General features: G+C 45.0%; 1 protein-coding gene across 1 annotated transcript in view; it reads right to left on the reverse strand.

Moving 5' to 3' along the window:
* Window positions 1-6,236: 6,236 nt before the first annotated feature.
* The window catches only part of LOC139660423 (titin-like), a 60,613-nt gene continuing 45,916 nt past the window's right edge, over window positions 6,237-20,933 (reverse strand). The window contains exons 37-49 of the mRNA XM_071538566.1: window positions 20,411-20,713; window positions 19,929-20,197; window positions 19,006-19,321; window positions 18,185-18,490; window positions 17,203-17,502; window positions 16,375-16,950; window positions 15,302-15,607; window positions 14,736-15,118; window positions 14,315-14,525; window positions 9,104-14,026; window positions 8,183-9,019; window positions 7,717-7,998; window positions 6,237-7,580 (exon numbers count right to left, since the gene is read on the reverse strand). Of these exons, the coding sequence (XP_071394667.1) occupies window positions 7,288-7,580; window positions 7,717-7,998; window positions 8,183-9,019; window positions 9,104-14,026; window positions 14,315-14,525; window positions 14,736-15,118; window positions 15,302-15,607; window positions 16,375-16,950; window positions 17,203-17,502; window positions 18,185-18,490; window positions 19,006-19,321; window positions 19,929-20,197; window positions 20,411-20,713 (9,305 nt within the window). The 3' untranslated portion in view covers window positions 6,237-7,287. The remainder of the gene's footprint in view (window positions 7,581-7,716; window positions 7,999-8,182; window positions 9,020-9,103; window positions 14,027-14,314; window positions 14,526-14,735; window positions 15,119-15,301; window positions 15,608-16,374; window positions 16,951-17,202; window positions 17,503-18,184; window positions 18,491-19,005; window positions 19,322-19,928; window positions 20,198-20,410; window positions 20,714-20,933) is intronic.

The following is a 20,933-nucleotide window of genomic DNA, read 5'->3' on the forward strand; positions in this document are numbered from 1 at the left end:
TTGATGACTTAATTAACTGTAAATGGAAAGATCTGGTAAATGAAATATATGCAATGGAAAAAATAACTATGAGAATCAGGAATCAAGTCCATGTTTTTGAGGAAAGATGGGAACATGGGAGAAGAACAAAGAGTGTACAGTAATTAGCTTGATGGATGAAATGTGTGAGCACATTTTGATATTAAGTTAAACTTCTCATATATAAATATTGTACATTGCTTATCTAGACTGAAATTATTTATCCTCCAATTTTTTACATACTCTAGCTATTTGGTAATGTATCCTATTATCTGCTATTAAAACTAATGTATTAATGTTATGATTTAGTATTATTCTTTATTTTGAACGTGTATTTTATTTATTATTATGTATTTATTATTCTTTAATGTCTTACTTGGTTATTATGCTTTGTTATTCTTGTTTCATTATTTGTATATAAATCAAAAAAAAAAAAGATTTCAGTGCAGCAGAAGAAAATGTTTCCATGTCTCAGGATCAGACTGCAAACAAACAGCAAACTAGAGTTTTGGTTTCATTTTTCTCGTTTTGGGAGAAACGGGTCGGGTCTTATTCCTCAGAATGGGATAAAGAAAATGAAGAAAGTGGAATCTGTTTTAGTGTTTGTCGATGTCTGTTCATCTTTTAGCACGGTTCAGTCATGGAGAAAGTGCTGGGATCAAAACTGTTAACGGTTATTCAAGGGCAACAGTGCTATGCTACAAAAATAATAATAAATAAAGATAAAATCCTCAGTGAAGAGACCGAGTCAAGTCATTCAGAAAGTCAAGTCATTTATCTTTACTCAGCATCTTTCAAGTAAACTTCCTCCTCACAGCAGTTTGTCTTCAGAGTAATTTATCATCAGCTTTCCTCTGCGTTCAATATCTTCTCCAGAGGAAGAGAGGAAAACCATCGTTCCAACACAAGATGTAAGAGAAAACTTTTGTTGAACATCTTTGTCTCAGTTTCATTTCAGAGGAGCCAAAGTTTTCAGTCACCTCCCCCCCTCATCTCTTTGATCTCACACCCAATCTGTTTAAAAAAAAAACTGTCAAACAGAATTTATTTCACAATCATCATGTTTTTTGCGGTGATCATACTGCTGTCTCTTTTTTGGTATAATTAATTACTTCATTAACTAATCTTTTCCTTTTTTGTTGTTGTTGTTTTCTCTCTTTATCCCTTTACTCTGCTTTTCCTTTTCTTTTCTTTTCGGTTTCTTTTAATATTCTTTTACTTATTTTCTATTTTTCCCCCTATTTATTTATTTAACAGTATTACTTTACCTATTGATGTGTTCATATTGGTTTGTTCTTTCTAAACTGTTTTTGGGGTTTTATTACACTATATTGTAATGCACATGCTCTTTATGATGTTGGTATACATTATGGATATTTTGTTTGAATTACTCTTTTGTACTAAAGAAATAAAAATTATTTTTTTTTTAATTTAAAGAATGTTATGAAGTGTTGAGTTGAGGCTCTGTCACACCGACCAACTCCTCTGTATTTTTGTTTCCGTATCGCTTCACATCACATCAGGTGCTTTACGTTGAAAACGTGACCCCCCCCCCCCCCCTCCACACACACACACACACACACACACACACACACACACACACACACACACACACACACACACACACACACACACACACACTCTGACAGACAGCAGCAGATGGAAAGGCTTAAATGTCAGACCTGTTGACTGCAACAGAATAGCTGTGTTAAAGTGGGGCTGCTGGAGCTCATGGCCTATTTCCACTTGCTTGAATCTATAATATAATGTATATAATAATATAATATATCTATACTGAACAAAAATATAAATGCAACAATTTTAAAGATTTGACTTGGTCACACTCTCAATTAAGAGAAATTCTGGGCCAAAGGAGAAACGAGAAAACAAAGTTGAGTACAAGATTTGAGAGAAATAAGCTTTAACGTGGAAAAATTATGGGATTAAAACTTTACATGTTGCATTTATATTTTTGTTCAGTATATAAAGCAGCTCCACCACAATGTTCCTTAAAAACCAGACTTTTAAGACCAGACTTCTTTTGGTTTGGTAAAAGGGACCAAAACAAAACAATCTGGGAAACAGACTGAGGCTTCAGTGTGATGAGAAGAAGCTTCCAGTTGTCCCAGTATGTAAAACACTGTGCTGTTATATTTCTCCAGACTATAGATCCAGGTCTATCTGAATCTGTTCTGGGCCGGGTTCAGGTGTCCCGCTGCTGGAGGACGACAGACTCCTTCAGCAGCGGGACAGGACAGGAGCGCCACCTGCTGGACAGCTGTGGACACACAGGCTGTTCCTGAAGGGAAGCGTCTGATTGGCTGAGCAGGTGTCCTTAGGCTCAATTCAAGAATGACCTCATCGATTCCAATTCAACTGAGGAATTGGAATTTCAGGAAGTTTAATTCAATGACATTCTGTGAATTTGTTTTTTTGTTTTTTCTTCCCACATATGTGAGATTACACATAGTGTTATACTGTATATTATCAATACTGAATATCATAAAATGTAAAAGGAACCTTTCAGGTGGGATTTGATGCAGAACATGTAATCATGATCCATACATTATGATCACAGGTGGATAGTAACTAAGTACATTTACTCAAATACTGTACTTAAGTAGGCTACAATTTTGAGGTACTTGTACTTTACTTGAGTATTACCATTTCATGCTACTTTATACTTCTTCTCCACTACATTTCAGAGGGAAATATTGTACTTTTTACTCCACTACCTTTATTTGATAACTTAAGTTACTAGTTACTTTGCAGATTCAGATTATTAATACAAAATATCATTAACTAATAAATTGTGACGTATTATTATAGATTACTGTAAGATACCCAGCAGTATATAAAGTAGTGGAAATCAGCCCCACCTTTTCCAGCTGCAACATTAAAGTGATGCTTACACATTAATGCATCAATAATTATAATTCAATAATATAATATATACTGTATTATTCTGAAATGGGCCATTCTGCATAATGAGTACTTTTACTTTTGTTGCTTTAAGTACATTTTCATGCTAATACTTTTGTACTTTTACTTAAGTAACATTTTGAATGCAGGACTTCTACTTCTAACAGAGTATTTTTATACTGTGGTATTTCTACTTTTACTTAAGTAAAAGATCTGAGTACTTCTTCCTCCACTGTTTATGATTGAATTGTTTAGTGAGTCAAGACAAACTCTCTTAGAAGTGGAATTTCACCGTATTTCATGGATTTCAGTTCTGTTTCCTGTCATTCCAATTCAATTCACATTCTGTGTCCTTACAGCTGGGAGACTTTATTCACACTGCAGGAGCTAAGCTGGAGGTGTATGGCCCCAAACCCTGAGGTGTGTGTGTGTGTGTGTGTGTGTCTTATGACTATGACTGATTCTTTATACTTGTGAAATAGATGGGTGTTATGGGATGCATTGTTGTCAAGTACTATGCTGAACTATGTCTCTGTTTTTTACTATGTCTAAACTTATTTATAGATATATTCAAATTGTGTATTTTACATTGCTGTAATGATTTTTTGTAATATGCTGCCTGGAGAATGTGACTTTTCAAGCCCCTGGAGGGTTTTTAGGCATTTCTCCTTCACATTCACTTGCAAATTATACAGTAGGTCTATACTGTATCCTTTTCTTTTCTTTTTTGTATATGTGTGACTAAAGAAACGAAACGATGGGCACACACCCATGAAACTGATTTAATCAGTGATCTGCATTAGCAATCAAACACTATGGAAAACTGGATTAAGGAAGAAGACTCCTCATGTTACAGAGTCTACCTTCACCCTGCTGCTCTGATACTAACAGCTGCTGTGGACTGGAGTGTTGTAGTTTCAGTTAGCAGTGTGACTTTATGTTTCTGACAGGCTACAGGATGCAGCTGTCTGGCAGTGTGTTGGTTCTGCCTGATAAGCACCTTGTCTGGAAGACTAGATTAGATTAGCCTTTATTGTCTCCCTTAGGAGAAATTTGTCTTGGGCATTCGAGAGAACACAGGAGACGTAACGGCACACAGCCTCTCCATATACACACAATATATCCGTTTACATGTACAATCAAACTACAGTTAGCATTCAGTAACACACACAGATCCATATACACCAGAATATACACACCAACAATATTGCACAGATGCCCTACATCAAGATATTGCACGTTCCCCCCAATAAAAGCCACAACGCCCCCCCCCCACCACACCACACACCCCCACACTTCATCTCTTACTGTTCAGTAGTTTGATTGATAGTGGAACTATAAGGAAAATGTATACCTGTTCAACAAGACAACCATAACATTAGAAGGCATCATTTGCATCAGAGTGAAAAGTTAATCAGTTCTTCCTTGTCCCATGACTTTCCGAACCACCAACTGTCTGCAAATCCATTCACAACTTTTTGAGAAATCCTGCTAACAGACAGACAGACAAACAAACAGACAGACAAACAGACAAACAGACAAACAAACAGACAAACAAACAAACAGACAGACAAACAGACAAACAAACAGACAAACAGACAACAGACAAACAAACAGACAAACAGACAACAGACGCAATGTGGCGAAAACAAAACCACCGTCCGGCTCCGTTAGCGGAGGTAAGCTAGCTGTTAGCCAACAAAACACCTGGAATACATTTCTTACCTTATAAAACTTTACTAAATCATTCTCACAGCCTTGTCGCCGTCCGAGCTCCGGATCACAGGTGAGTTAATTAGCTCTGTTACCATGGAGACCCACCTGGCCGAGAGCAGCGCGTGCCCCTTCACTATCCGGCTCGCGCTGAAAGCACAAACCTTTCTATTACTTCTTCTACTAACACTCTACTAATATTTCCTGTTTCAACTTTTTAACACTTAATCATTTTAATTTTAACACTTTAATTCTTAGTGGCAAAACGAACTGCTACGAAAATTTGAACTGCTGCACAGACTGGCTCCAACACAATGCAAACTGAAATAGATTTTAAAAGGACGCTGCAGCAAACCCAAGTCCCTTTAGAGATATTATTACTACTAAAACACCATGAAACACAATATGGACGTTATAAGTCACTCTGAGCAATACAAATATTAGAACTTCATAGTGATTTTTCGGTGATTCATAGCGATTATTTATATCCCTTGAAACTTGCTTGTTTTGCATTTTATTGGCTGTAAATGAACTTGTCATCTTCTGTGTCTTCATGTTTATAGATAAGAATTTTGTGTGATAAACATGAATGAGTTTGCCCTGAAAAGCCTACATTTGGTTCATGTTGTGGAGACTGGGCTGCTAATGGCTGACTAGACGATCTTTGGTTGCTGTGCGCCACCTAGCGGCAGCACAGACTGGTGGTTGGTGACTGGAGGTCAGTCCGGCTCGGGGTCGCTCTGCAGTGTGGTCATTGGTCAAGTCCCCCACCAATCAAATGATTCACTGCCTTATATGGCCTGGGTTCAAATCCTGAGTCACCAGGTTCTACTCCTGCCTGTGGTGATGGAAATGTGTTTGTGTGTCTCAGAGATGGCGATGTGTTCAGGTTCCTCAATCATGGAATCACTTGTTCCCTATATCAGTGGTTCTCAACATGGGGTCCAGGGGCCACCAGGGGTCCTTGAGGGGGTTCCAAGGGGTCCCGAGGAAATTGATGAATTGTTTCACTTCACCATTATTACATTTACAAGAAGTTAACACAGTTAGAGAATGCAGAAGAATGACTGTTTTGATCATAGTTTCTCTGTTATCGCTCTACCTACAATACAGATAGTAATGGGATTCTGGACAAAATCATAGCTGACAATAAAAATAATCTCAGATTTGAGACAGAATCTTATGAAATGGGGGTCTGTGGCTCTGATGTGAACTAAATTAAGGGTCTGTGATATGAAAAAGGTTGAGAATCGCTGCCCTATATGGCCTCGGTTCAAACTCCGCCTCATATGGTCCTGTTCGCTATCTTGGATTCATCCTTTGTTGGCTAATATGGAATTGCATAGTAATTTCGCTGTCGGTTCAATGCCAACATTTCCCTCTCAAGCGGACTCCTGACTTGGACTGTCTGTGTTTGGAGCCTTCAGTTTTGCACATGAAATATCTGGATGTGCCTAATACAAAGTGGAACTGTCAATCAAGGTATGAGCCAAGCTGAGCCAGCTTATTCACTGCTGACTCTTATCATTCATGCAAAAAACTGGACACAAATGATCACAACACAGACATCTGGTAGTGCTGATAATCATGCTTTATTAAATCAATAATGGATAAAACTCAAGGAGGTTGCGAAAATAGTTAACGCTACATTCTAATTTCAATCAAAACCAAAGCGCAGGGCGAACCGCTTTAACACGCCTTCCTCTCCTTCTTTAACACAGCAGGTTTTGTGGCTGTGGTCCGTCTGCTTGGCGACGCCCCGCTGACTGACAGGTGGTTTCTAAAGCTAACACACAAACACACTGCAGACCTCCGAGAGATGGCTCTGCCTCTGCAAACAAGCACAGGATGGACTCTAATGTTTAAAGGCCAGGTGATGGAACGTCTGAGAGCCCAGACAGGTGGTCGTTTGCCAGAAACAGAGCACAAAACAAAAAAAACTTCTGCTCAGGGAGTGCAGGCCGCTCGCACTGTGAGCATGTCATTAAAATGGTGGTATGACATAGTCAGTCAGAGCACAAGGCCCAGTCGTCCTGCTTACATGAGGGTAAGATGCAAACAGCACTCAGGGTCTTATGCTCATGTTACAATTCATAGGAGTATTGTAATAGCACTGCTTTTACTCACATGCAGTGCGTAATATTGTGTCTCTGATTTAGTAAACTTCAACAGGGAGCCTCTCTACCTGTTGAGGCAATCTTAAGACTTCAACTTATCGTTGAGGCACAGTGTTTAGTTTCTAAGTTTAACAGGGTATTCGTTTCATGTGAAACTTTCTCCTTTTAAACATTCAGTTTCATTTGTTTCAGTTAATATTGTCATAAATAACAATGCATACATTTTCCATAACCGTTAAATTCGGCTATATACATTATGTACATGTCACAGAAAAATGGATCAAAAATCCTAAGTCATAATTATCCAATATGGCACATTTTATAACAACTTTAGACTTTAGTCTAGTTTGGCATAAATTAATGTCAAGTTTGGTATAAAAATAGTTCATATTTACAAGAACAGAAATCCAGGTCTTTATCAAGTAAGATTATTTTGCTCAATTAATAAATAAAAAGGCATGGAAGAAGGGAAAAGGGGAAGATAGAGATTAGAAGATTAGGCTGTTTCTTTTTTTTTTTACATTGATCGAATACTAATGTGAACGGTTGCTGTGTCAGATCCGAGCTCGTTGGACAGTTTGAGTGTGTAGGTTCCAGCATCCTCTGGCTTCACCCCGGTGATAATGAGGGTGGTGAGGTCCTCTGTGGTCTCGATGTGGAAGCGGCCGCCAGCCGTCACCTCGATGGTTCTGCCGGCGCGTGACCACTCGATGTGTTTAGCGTCACCGGAGAAGGCGCAGGCCACTGTCAGGACTTTGCCTGGTTCGATGCTGATGTCCTCCGGCAGAGCCTCGATTCTGGGAGCAGAACCTGGAAATGGAATAGAACAATAGAACATATAAGTCAATGCAAACCATAGCTCATTATAATAGTTGACGTTACTGAGATCTAAATCAAAGTTACGATTTTAAATGTATATCCTTATAATAGTTACGGTCTGTCTTACCGATAGCTCTGAATGAGGATCCCTCCAGGTGGGAGGCCATCTCAGTGAGGCTGCTGGAGCTCATGGCGTACGTCTCTGATGTCATGGAGGACATGCTGGACATGGACATTGTCTCAAACTTCATCTCAGCCGCCATGCTGCTTAAGGAGCTGGACTCCATCATGGATGACATCATGGCCTGCTGGGCGGAGGAGGACAAGGAGGAGGAGGACCTCTCCTCCGTCATGTGGATTTCTTTCTTCATCATGGATGACGACTCCTTGTGGCTCATCATCATGGATCCTGGAGAGGGAGAAGATGGCAATGTTAGAGATATAATCCTTTAGAATGACATCTGGGTTAATGTTATGTTACGGTTTTGAAAACACAGCAGCTTTGGCAAAGTCAAACCTAATGAGAGTATTGTCTTTATATTTTGAACATGCAATAAATCTGCCTTGACTGAATCTTTTAGGCAGGCTCTCACCTTTAAGTGCCAGTTGCTGCTCGTGGTAGGCTGTGACCTTCATACGGATGGACTGGAACACCTGTCCAGTGAAGGAGAAGGATGATTTGGAGACGCCTCCCTCTGAAGTCATCTCACAGGTGTACTCTCCCTGGTCGCTGTCCGCCAATTCGTGGATCAGGAGGCTGCAGGAGCCCTCAGAATAGTGCATCTCAAAGTGGCTGCTCTGGGACAGCCTCCTCCCGTTTACGTACCACACCACCTCCCTCACGCTGCTCTCACAGGTGCAGGACATCCTCACCGTGTCCTCGCAGGCCGAGGCCACTAGCTGGCTCAGGACCCTGGGAGGTTTGGGGATTGGGGATTTGACGGTAGGGGGAGACACGACCCTCTTGGGAGACATGATGGGAGGAGGGGACTTCATCCTAGGGGGTGACTTGAGTCCCTCAGGCTCGGGGGATTTCAAGGCCCTCGGTGACTTGAGGCCAGACGGTTCTGGAGACTTGATGCCTTTTGGTGATTTGATTCCAGCAGGCTCCGGGGACTTCACTCCTTTTGGTGTTTTGATTCCTGCAGGCTCTGGTGATTTGACACCCCGTGGTGATTTAATTCCTTCAGGTTCAGGCGACTTGATTCTCTGAGGTGATTTGATTCCAGGAGGAGAGGTGATGGGTTCAGGAGACTTGATGCCCCTTGGAGACTTGATTCCCTCAGGTTCAGGGGACTTGACGCCTGGAGTTGGTGATTTTACACCGGGTGCTGGAGAGGTCACAGAGGGCTCAGGAGACTTGACGCCCTTTGGAGATTTAATTCCCTCTGGTTCAGGAGACTTTACACTCGGTGTGGGCGACTTAACACCTGGGGTAGGTGATTTCAAACTCGGAGTGGGTGACTTCACACCTGGAGCAGGAGATGTTACACTTGGTTCAGGGGACTTAACACTCGGAGCTGGTGATTTGATTGAAGGCTCAGGGGATTTTACAGAGGGTTCCGGTGACTTGACACTAGGGACAGGAGAAGTCACAGAGGGAGCAGGTGATGTGACTGTAGGCTCAGGTGACTTCACACTAGGAGTGGGTGACTTCACAGATGGCTCAGGGGACTTCAGAGCCTTCACCTCCTGTTTGGGAGCAGGTCTGCGGATGGTCAGGGTGAAGCGAGCCTCCTGTCTGCCCTCTGAGTTCTCAACCACCAGCAGGTAGTTGCCCTCATCAGAAGATGTCACAGAGGAGATCTCCAGACTGGACTTGTACTGGGTGGTAGTTACCTGGATGCGGTGAGAGGACACAAGGGTTCTGCTCTCATGCATCCATGTCACACTGGGTGCAGGCTCCCCATCGATATCACAGGAGAAGTGGGCCGTCTCTCCCTCTGCTACTGTCACAGAGTGGGGCTTGGTGAGGATCCTGGCTGGAAGAGTAGGCTTCACCTTACGGACAGAAACCTCCTCAGCAGCAGCAGAGGACTTCAGTTTAGCCTCAGATGTGGAGTGTTTCTCAGTCAGAGAGAACTTGTCAGAGGAAGCGGAGGAGTAGGAAGCAGATGACAGGTACTCGGCAGAGGCGTACTTGATGGATGTGTCATACCTCTCTGCAGAGGAGTATCTCTCAGAGGAGGCTGCATATCTGTCACGTGTAACAACTTCTCGTGTCTCAGTTACCTTGGACTTGCTCTCCTCTACTGCAAAGTGGGTCTCGGAGGCATAGCCAGCCTTGAAATGGCTGGTGTGGTAGTGGTCTACGCGAGTGATTTCAGGGACATATGGTTTAGTAACTTCCTCATCCCTGCGGCGAGATGAGTAGGTGGTGAACTCCCCACCTGACACATCCAGGGTGCCGTAGTCAGAAGCTTCTCCCTTGGAGTTGGAGCATACACAGCGGTACGTGCCACTGTCTTCTGCCTGGCAGTCTAGGATGGTAATGGACAAAACACCACTCATGTTGGTGAAGATATACTTCTCGCTGCTCTCAGAGATCACAATTCCGTTGTGGAACCACTGGATCTCGGCCTCGGGCTTGGCCTGGACATTCAGGGTGAATTTGGTGTCCTGGCCGGTCGGTACGCGGTGAGAGCGCATCCTGACGGTGACACGGGGTGCGTGGTCCAGGCTGAAAGGTGTCTGGCTAACCACCTGGTATTTCCTCTCTGACTTCAGAGCAGCCTTCCTGGCCTCGTAGCGGGACATGATGTCAAAGCGGGCAGACCTCTCAAACCTGGAGGAGGAGCGGGAGGACCTCTCGACCGACCTGATGGGGCTGGGAGAGCGGGGACGGGTCCTCTCTGGGGTGGGGGACCTCCTCTCCACGACTTCTCCCTCCATCTCCACAGCAGGCCGGGCGCGTGGCGGTCTGATGAGCTCAGAGACAGGACGCATCAGCTCGATGTATGTGGGAGACAGAGATCTTCTCCTCCTCATATACTGAGAGAGAGTACGTTTCTTCTTTGTCTCAGCAACCTCGACAACCTCCTGCCTGACAACCTGCCTTCTCTCTTCCTGTTCCATGGCACGCCGCTCAAAGCGGACAGGGCTGCCAGCAGGAGAGGCAGAAAAGCCAAGCTCCAGCTCATCCTCCAACATCATTCTCTCCTCCTCTGTTCTCCTCATGGAAAGGTAGTCATCAACCGGCATCATCAGCTCTTCGTCGCTCAGGTCTCCCAGAGATCTCCTCCTGGATCTGAAGGAGGCCTCAGATTCAGGGGAGGGTGAACGGCGAGCAGGTCTGACTGTCTCCAGGTCGTCCAGAGTGAGTTTAGGAATGCGCCATCTTGGCCTGTACTGGTCAGTGATTCTGGGAAGGGGCATGACATAGAACTGCTCCCACCTGGACAGGCGGATGCGTCTCTGTCTCTTCTGCACAATCCTCTCCATCCTCTCTGGAATCTCATACTGGTCTCTCAGCTTCCTGTACCACTTCATGTCAGAGAGAGGCACAAACTGTTTGATGGCTTTGTCCTCATCCAGAGCGGTGGGGTCATGAACCACAGGCTCTGGGATCTCATATGGCATAAAGATCCTCCTCTCCTCCTCCAACTTCTTGGTCTCTGACTTCTCCACTGTGATATCAAACTCACCCTCAACATTCTTGGTGCTCACTGCAGGTTTGTAGATATCTGCAGCAAATTTGAGAGCCTCTTGGGCAGTGGGATTTAGAGGGACCATCTCCTCTGTGGCAGCAATATGCTGAGCCATCTTGTTAGTCTTCTCAATCTGTTTCTGGACGTGTCTGTATTTCTCCTCCTCACTCTTGTACTCCCTCCTGGTGTAAGTAAGGCGGTCCACCTTCAGTGTAGCCTGGCAGCTTGAAGAGCCAGCAGAGTTGGTTGCAGTGACCTTGTAAACACCAGCATCCTCAAGCAGAGTCTCCCTGATGTGCAGGACATGGTAGTCAATGTCTTCCTGTATGACTGTGGTCTTGTGACCGAACTGCAGTGGGTGGCCATCCTTCTCCCATTTTAAAGTAGGAGAGGGGATTCCTGACACCCTGAGGTCGAAGCGGACACTGTGTCCCTCTACACACTCAACGTTAGCCAGCAGGCGCTTGAACATGGGTCTCATGCTGTCCTCCATTACAGGATGAGGGGTCACAGTGAGACGGGCCTTGCAACTGTCTTCTCCAAACTTGTTGTGGGCCATGACGGTGTATTCAGCATCATCATCCGTGTCCAGGTTGTGGATCATCAGCTGGTATAGACCCTTATCGCTGGTGAAGGTGTACTTGCTGTCATTGTCGCCTGGTTTAATTCTCTGTCCGTTCTTCAGCCATGCTACATGAGGCTCGGGGTGGACGGTGATAGTGACACCGAAGCGCACATCCTCACCTATGTAAGCAGCGCGATTGTAGAGAGGCAGAGTGAACTCTGGTGGCCTCTGCAGTAGCTTAGACTTGTCAACCCTCCTCCTCAGTTTCTTGATGGAACGGCTGACATAGTGCTCCCTGATGCTCCTCACTGTCTCAACAAACAGCTCTCCATAGGCACTGTCCTCTCCATCATCACTCACCACCTTGCATCTGTACACACCATCATCACTCTCTTCAATGTCCTTCACGTAGATGCTGGCAAAGCCATTACTGAAGGCAATCTCATACTTGGGGCTTGGGTGCAGCTGACGGTTACCAAAGTACCATGTCACCTGTGTGCTCTTGTCATAGTTGGCGATGCTGCAGGTGAATCTGACGTGTCCACCTTCCTCAGCTGAGCCATGCATGACGGGACCAGTGCGCAGGCCGTGGTACTCGGTTCCAATCTTCACTTTACCCACAGCCAGTCCTCTCTGGTTCTTGAAAGCGCCGCCATAGGCCACACGAGCTGCTGAGACAATAGTGTCAGTCCTCTTTACCAGAGTCTGGTAGTACCTTCTGTGTCTCAGTGTCTTGATGATCTTGCAGCTGATGTTCTCAATCTTCATCTTAAGCCAAGGGTGCTCCAGAGCCTCATGGGCTGTCATACGGAGTTTCCTGTCCTTGATCAGAAGTCTGTCCACAAAGTCCATAGCCTCCAGGCTGGTGTCCTTGAACGCCTCACTGTCGAAGACATACTCACAGTTAGAGATGTTCTCAATCATCTTAGTAGTGGACTCTGCAGCGAAGGGATTGAGGCCACTGAGCAGGACGTAGGCCATCACACCGACAGACCACATATCAGTGGCGGTGGTGACCAGGTCGTGGCGGTGGACCTCAGGGGCGCAGTACTCTGGAGCCGAGAACAACACTCTGATGTTCTCCCCTGGCACCAGCAGCCTAGCCTGGCCCATCTCAATGATCTTCAGTTCAGTGCTTCTCCTTGTTGTGTAGACAATGTTGTCAGGGCGGATATCAAAGTGGCCAAAGTTGTTGCTGTGTAAGAACTTGAGTGCAGTGCAGACTTGTCTCAGGTAGCGGACAATCTCCTGCTCTGTAAGCTCAAAGTTGCCGGTGCCAAGGCGCTCAAAGATGTCAACTCCAGAAATGAACTCAAAGATCAGGATGATCTCCTCCATGCTCTCGAAGTATTCGTGCAGGTAGATCATGTTCTTGTGCCTGGCCAAGTTGAGGGCCTCAATTTCCCTGAGGACCAGCTCACGGTCAGTTCCTCTGACCTTGATGAATTTGGCCATGAAGGTCTTCTTGGTGGCAATCTCCACGCAGCGGTGGACAACTCCAAACTGGCAGCGAGAGAGCTCCTCAGAGATGATGTATTTAGAAGACAGCTCCTTGACCTTATAGAATAGAGCCTCCTCCTTGGTGATCTCTCTGGTCTCATCCACTTCCTCATCATAGTTCCTAATCACAGACGTGTCCTCCTTTGTGGTGATGGGCTCGGTTGGATCGGAGGGAGGGCTCAGTCCGAACTGGTTCTCGGCGATGACACGGAACTGGTACTTGGTCTTTCCAAACACATTGATGATGGTGTAGCTGCAGCCAGTGGTCTGGCCAGCACGGATCCAACTGTCAGCAGTAGTGGGACACTTCTCCACAGTGTAGCTGATGATGTCGCTTCCGCCATCGTTGGCAGGGGGCTCCCAGGTCAGAGTGATGGAGTCCCGGGTGATGTCGCCGACCTTGATACCCTTGGGAGCCTCAGGCACGTCAGCCACATCCACCTCGATGGTTTGCTTGTCCATTCCGAACCTGTTCTTGGCGGTGACGATGTAGTAGCCAGTATCCTTCCTCTGGACTCCCTTCTGGAAGACCAGGGAGGTGAAGGACCTGGTGGTGATGACTTGGAAGTAAGGAGAATTGGAGAGGATCTCCTGGCCCTTCTGCCAGGTGATTGCTGGTTCAGGTTTGCCAGTGATGGGGATCTTGATGGTGATGATATCGCCACGGACAGCGTGGACTGCTCCCATTCCCTGGAGCTCCTTGGGCAGGTGGATCTTTGCAGGAACTGGAAGGAAAACATTTGAAATAATATAACATTAGTTGAGTTTTAATAACAATACTTAATAAAATAAGTGTTTACTGACTAAATATGGTATTTTACAACTGAATAAATAATAACCAAAAATAAATTCAGCAATGCCGTGGAAAATAATTACTAGTCATCTCCAATATTCAAATTCAAAGCTGTAAAGAGTTGTTCCTGCTGCAGGTACCATTCAATGGATTATAGAACACATGAAAGATACATGTTTTGCAATACTAAATTATATTATCATATCTAGTTATGGCTTACCTTCCACATCCAGGTTGGCTGTTGTGGAGATGGATCCTTTAGAGTTGGTAGCTCTGACTTGGTAGATGGTGGCGTCGGTCTCGTCAGCAGCAGTGATGACCAGCTGGTAGTAGCCTCCCTTGAACTCCTGGGCTTTGATCTTGGTTCCATCTGCCAGGATCTCCTTTCCACTGCGGTACCATTTCACCACAGGCTTGGGGTGTCCCACCACCTTGTCATAAGAATAATAACCTTGTAAATAAACTTTATTTGTATAGCATCTGTTATTTAATGAACAAGAACTAAATGTATTGAATAAAGTAAATGTAAATAATGGCTTTTGTATTGACATGAAGTAAATCTAGTGTTTTGGAATGAAGCAACTGTGTTTCACAGCAGGCAAATAACTGAAATCAAACCAAACGTAGTGTAGATAAAGCACCTTAGTGACAAAGGTGGCATTGGCGTGGTATTTCACGGTCATGTCCCTGATCTCGTCCCTGAATGTGGGAGCACGAGGAGTCTGGTCCGACTTGGGGATAACTGGTGCAGAGATCTCGCTCCAGTCGCTCTCGCCTCCGATGTTCTCACACTTGACGCGGAACTCGTACTCGAAGCCCTCAATCAGACTCTTGACCTCGTAGTTGGTCTCCTGGATCTTCTTGGTGGTCACTGACATCCATTTGTTCTGCTTCTTCTCACGTTTCTCCAGGTAGTAGTTGGAGATTTTAGCTCCTCCGTCGCTGCTTGGAGGCTTCCAGCAGACAACGCAGGAGTCCTTGGTGGAGCTGGTGATGAAGGGCTGCTGAGGGATGCCAGGTTTTTCTGAGAAACAAACAGGAATGGTATTATAATGCTCTCTGTGTTAGTTGAAAGATGTTAGTAAAGTTGATGTGATATAGCATGGTGTAATGAGCAACATCCTACCATTAACCTTCCAACAAAATACAATTTATACACTAAAAGTCATTCCAACAGTAAAAATCGGACAGCCGCCCCACCACTCACCGAATGGACTCTTGATGATGAGGACGGAGGGGATCTCCAGAGGCTCGCTCACTCCATACTGGTTCTGGGCGGAGACTCTGAAGTAGTAGCCGGCGTTCTCGATCAGGTTGGGGACGCGGCAGGTGGTGCCGGAGATGGAGGAGGACACCAGGTGCCACTGTTCTCCCTCCTTGGCCTCACGCTTCTCCACAATGTAGTTGGTGATCATGGAGCCTCCGTCGTCCTTGGGAGCCTTCCAGCTGATGATGACGGAGCTCTTCAGCAGCGCGTCAACAACGATGGGGCCCTCAGGGATGCATGGCTTATCTGGATGGACACAGAGAGAGTGGGAAGAAACGTGAGTGAAAGGTCTCCTCATTATCCAGACATAGGAATATTTATTAATTGATTACAAACTTGGGAACACATTTACCATGTATTATTAATAACATAAAAACATTTACAAATGTGAGATTATTCAAACTACTACTAACAGACAGTAGTAATAGTTATAGTTAGACAGTTATCAAGAGACTACAGAGCTGCAGCAGATCCACCAGAGCAGCTTCAAGTGGCAATTGTAAAGTTTCATTCTGCAAAACATCTTTTGCTCAGACAGCATTTTCTGTGAAAGGAGCAAAGTCCTGGAACTCGCTACCTGATCACTTGAAATCTGCTGCAAACTTCACACCACTTTTAAGAGAGCTACCAAATCCTGGTTAATTCAGCAACAAACTTGTACTCATGTCTAGTTTTCTGCAGTTATGTTACTACTAAATGTGTATTTTATGGTATCTTGTTGTACTCAGTTTACCTTTTTTTTTTTTTACTCCTTCCTTCTTTCTTTCCTTTTTTTTTTTTTTACCTTGTGCTCTATTGTATCTTGCTGTACTCGGTTTACCTTCTTTTTACCTCACTGTTTTAATCTCTTATTTTCACAAAAGCCCTTCTAGGGACGGGTGTTGCAAATTAGCATCCGCTATAAACACTATGACACTTGCATCAGATAGATGTTTTCAGTTTGGCTATGTATACTGTATCTCCTTATCAAATAAACCATAAATAAATAAATAAATAAATAAATAATAAGATACCTTGGATTTCAACACGCAGCACAGTGTCGATGGTTCCGTAGACGTTGCTGAGCTGCACCTTGTAGCGACCGGCGTTGGTCTTCCTCTGCACGTTCCTCACCACCAGGTGAGTGTAGCTCTCTGTGTTCTCAATGATCACGTTCTCCGACGCATTCAGAGGCTTCTTGCCGTAGAACCACATGATCTGGGGGATGGGCCGTCCGATGTAGACGACGTGAAGCCTGAGGCTGGTTCCGGTGCCGGCGTTGTACTTCTCCTTCAGAGGGAAGCCCGGGTGGAACTGAGGCGCGGCCTGGAGACGCAGTTTGCCGCTGGTCTCGATCTCTCCGGCCTCGTTGATGGCCCTGCAGGTGTACACGCCCTCGTCTTCCTGCTCGTCCGTCAGGATGCTGAGGGAGTGGTGGCGGCCGTCGGAGCTCATCTTGTACTTGCGGCTCTGGATCAGCTCCTTGCCGTAGCGGTACCATTTGATCTCAGGCAGAGGTCTGCCGATGATGCCGCAGGTTAGAGTGCCGGACTCGCCGAGCTTGGTGGTCACGTCTTGGATTTCTTCCTTCAGTGCTGGAGCCTCGCCAACTACAGAAACATTAGCAAAGTTTAGTTTAGAGTAAGGCATTTGTCAATATACATGTTAAAGCCCAATTTTATTGTTCTGTAAAATATGTATGACATTGATATTTTTGAAGACTCTGTACAGTAAATAATGTCCAATGCATATATAAAGCACAGAAATGCAAAACACAAAGACACAAATCAAACACAAATCATTGCTTAATGTTCAAAGGACTTTGTAATGCTTGATGGTAGCTGGATTCTGTATCCGCTCACCGCTCAGTTTGGTCTTGATGCCCATGGGCGTCCTGCGTGGCCGGCTGAGTCCGGTCTCGTTCTCAGCGAAAATTCTGAACTCGTACTCGGTGGCCTCCATCAGGCCGCCCATGGTGAACTGACGGTCTTTGGAGCGCTCCTTGTTGCACTTCTTCCAGGCACTCTCTCCCGCCTGTCTGAACTCGATCCAGTAGCCCAGGATCTCCTTCCCGCCGTCATACTCGGGCCGGAGCCAGTGGATGGTGATGCAGTCTTTGGTGATGGAGATGATGTCGATCTCTCCTGGTTGGCTGGGTTTGTCTGGGAAACAGAGAGTGGAAGACAGGCTATGAGATTTATGGAGAAGCATACTGAAGAACTGTAGGTAAAAGATAATGTTCATTCAAATAGTCAAACTATGAATACAAAGTCATCATTGATTAACGTTTCAGATCCTATGTGAATAGGATTCTGTGGAAAATGATGGATTAAATTATCAGACAATATTTTTGGACAAACAGAACTTGCATAAAATCAACTGGTTGTACACAATCTGAAAATCCACTGTTGACTTAAATTTATTCGGTAACACTTTACAATAAGGGTCACTAAGTTAAGGGTTAGTTAATGCTAAATTAGGGTTAGTTAATGCTTAGTAAGTATTAACTAACCCTTAATTAACAGTTAACTAATGTGTAATTTACTTATGGTTTTCATGTTAACTAAGGTATTCATTTATACATTATTTAATAGTTTATAAAGATGACTATTAAATAATGTATAAATTAATAACTTAGTTAACATGAAAACCATAAGTAAATTACACATTAGTTAACTGTTAATTAAGGGTTAGTTAATGCTTATTAAACATTAGCTAACCCTTAACTTAGTGACCCTTGTAAAGTGTTACCATTTATTCTAATGTCTCATTCAAAGTCTCTTTTATTCAGACATTAGATCTATTTATACAGACAGAAAAAAAATAAAGTAGTTTGTCACTCACCAAATGGATCTTTGCAGACGACAGATTCGGAGGCGGGGCCGGGCTCGCTCTGCCCGACGTCGTTCTGGGCCACGATTCGGAAACTGTACTCTGCATCGGGGATGAGGCCGGTGACGTTGTACATGGTGGTGGTGATGTGGGTCCTGTTGTGGCGGACCCACTTCTCCGTGGAAACCTCCCTCCTCTCCACGTAGTACCCTGTGACCCTGGAGCCGCCGTCGTCCCGGGGCCGGGCCCAGGACAGGGACACCGTGGTCTTCGTCACGTCCATGATCTCTGCTGGGTTGCTGGGAGGCTCTGGTGGGCCTGGGGGGAGGATACGTGTTATTATGGTCATTGATATTTACAATAATTATTGACATCAGAACATTGTTATGTGTTATGTGCATAAATGACACTCTTAGAACTGCCCCTTTGATTTCATCAGTTGACATTTTTAGGTTGGGTTACTCATTTTTTTCCTTTTGTATCTCAGAAGCGCCCCAACTTTGACTTTCTATGCAACTTGATCTGTATTCTCTTTTTCTGCATTTTAAGTCTTTATTCTCTCTTCTTATACACTTTATCTCTTTGTATTAGTTTTTTTATTTATCTTATCCTGTATTTCTTATCTAATGTGTTATATACCTTGTGTAAGCCTTGTATGAGTTATTTCTGAGGAGATTATAAGGCCACCACCGGTTCATAATAATAGTGACCAAAATACATTGGTATTTGATAAACACTATATTATTTGACTGACAGCTGTCAACTGGAGGATGGAATAGCAATGAAAAGTGAGTCTTGAAACCCAAAGGAAGACAAAAGCGATCGACACTCACACAGCGGCGTCTTGGGCGTGACCGCCTCGTCGGACTTGAGGGATCTGCTGACGCCGAACTGGTTCTCGGCGGAGATCTTGAAGTGGTACTCCACGTTCTCCTTCAGGCCCTTCACCACCAGAGAGGTCTCCGTCACCCTGGAGTCCACCGTGTACCAGGCGGCCTTGGGAACCTCCCGTCGCTCCACGAGGTATCCCAGGATGTCGGAGCCTCCGTCGTCTGAAGGAGGCCTCCAGCTGACTCTGACCGACCGCGCCTGGATGTCGTCGAACTCCAGAGGGCCTTCTGGGACGTCCGGACGGCCAATCACCTTCACCTGGAGGCGGGGTTAACGTACAGGAAGTTAGCGCTAAGTTTTATACAGCTTTATATACATATGCCCTGATTTACCTATTTGTTTCTAGTTTTTACACTCTGTTGATGGCTTTCTTGTCACACTTGTTTTCACACACATATCATCGCTGTCAGCTGAAAACCATTTACCGTATTTCCTCTAATATTGGCCCGGGCCTTTATCTACCTCAGCTGCAGAGGGTACCAGGCCTTTATTGGAAGCAGGCTTATATTAGAGACAGGCCTTTATTTCTAATTCCCTCTGTTTGATAAGTATATTTGCTCATATTTTAGTACGAAGCCTACTTTTTGTTGGGGTTTGTTAGGTAGCCATTTTTTTTTACTGCATTACCGATAATTACGGTAACTGGAGTTTACCAGTTACCATCCACTGTTGTTTTTTCCTTTGTTTTTTTCCCTGGCCTGTATTTGGGGCCGGCCTTTATTTGTTCGTGTCGACCACGGCCCCGGACATTATCAGAGACCTGGCTTTTAATTGACTACCGGCCACTATTAGAGGAAATACGGTATGTTTTGAGAAGTGTGATGTGATCCGGTCAGCCTGCGCTCCTCCTCAGCTCAACACCAACCTTGATGTAGACGGCCTTCTTGCCGCACTTGTTCTCCAGCACCAGGTCGTAGGTGCCGGTGTCGTCTTTGTGGGCTTCCTTGATGATGAGCTCTGTGATGTCATCGTGGGTGGCGATCATGGCCCGGTGGGAGATGTCGCGGCCGTCTTTCGTCCACTTGCAGGTGGGAACGGGTTTTCCCTTGATGGGCACCGACAGACGGATGACGCCTCCCTGCCGGACGACGTATCCCTCCTCGTATTTGCGATCCAGCTCAAAGTCAGGATAATCTGAAGAGGAGATGGAGAGAGTTGGTACTGAGATTATGATAGGCGGTTTCAGTATAAGAGACAAAAAATAAGTAACCATATTAATACGATGAGTAAGTATACTGTGTAGATCACATTAGTTAGAAATACAAAAACTGTTTTTTCAGAAAACGTGAAGCTAAATACAGCATGAATGAGGTGAATAAACCATGTCAGTGTAACGGTTTCTCTTACCAAGCATCTCCTGGACTTTAACCACTCCAGGAACCTCAGCAGGTTCTCCAGGTCCACCGGCGTTGCAGGCCATGACCCGGAACTTGTACTCGGCTCCCTGGGGCATGTGGGTCAGCGTGTACTCGCAGATCTTGGTGGGAGTGGTGTTGCACTTGGTCCATTCCACCTGGTCCACCTTCTGCATCTCGACGAGGTAGCCGGTGACCACCGAGCCGCCCTCCTCTTCGGGAGGCAGCCAGGCCAGAGACACAGACGTTCTGGTGGTGTCGGTGACTCTGGGCTGCACCGGGCAACCTGGAGGTTCTGTTCAACACAAGACAACAGCCGGTCACTTCACTGACTCTGCACCGATAAACCAGTTCTCTACAGGAGGAACCTCAGCCAGAGACGCCGAGGTCCTGCTGGTGGTCCTGAGTTGGACTGGAGCACCTGGAGGCTCTGTTGGAAAATATATTTAGACGGCCAAATATGTTTTTACTGTGACTGTCACAGTTCCAGCCACAGAACTTGAATGGATAGAATT

This window comes from Centroberyx affinis, unplaced genomic scaffold (assembly GCF_046629955.1).
Source record: "Centroberyx affinis isolate AG114_WGS23_722 - 3 ecotype Tasmania unplaced genomic scaffold, CSIRO-AGI_Caff_v1 ptg003295l_1, whole genome shotgun sequence".
Taxonomy (NCBI): domain Eukaryota; kingdom Metazoa; phylum Chordata; class Actinopteri; order Beryciformes; family Berycidae; genus Centroberyx; species Centroberyx affinis.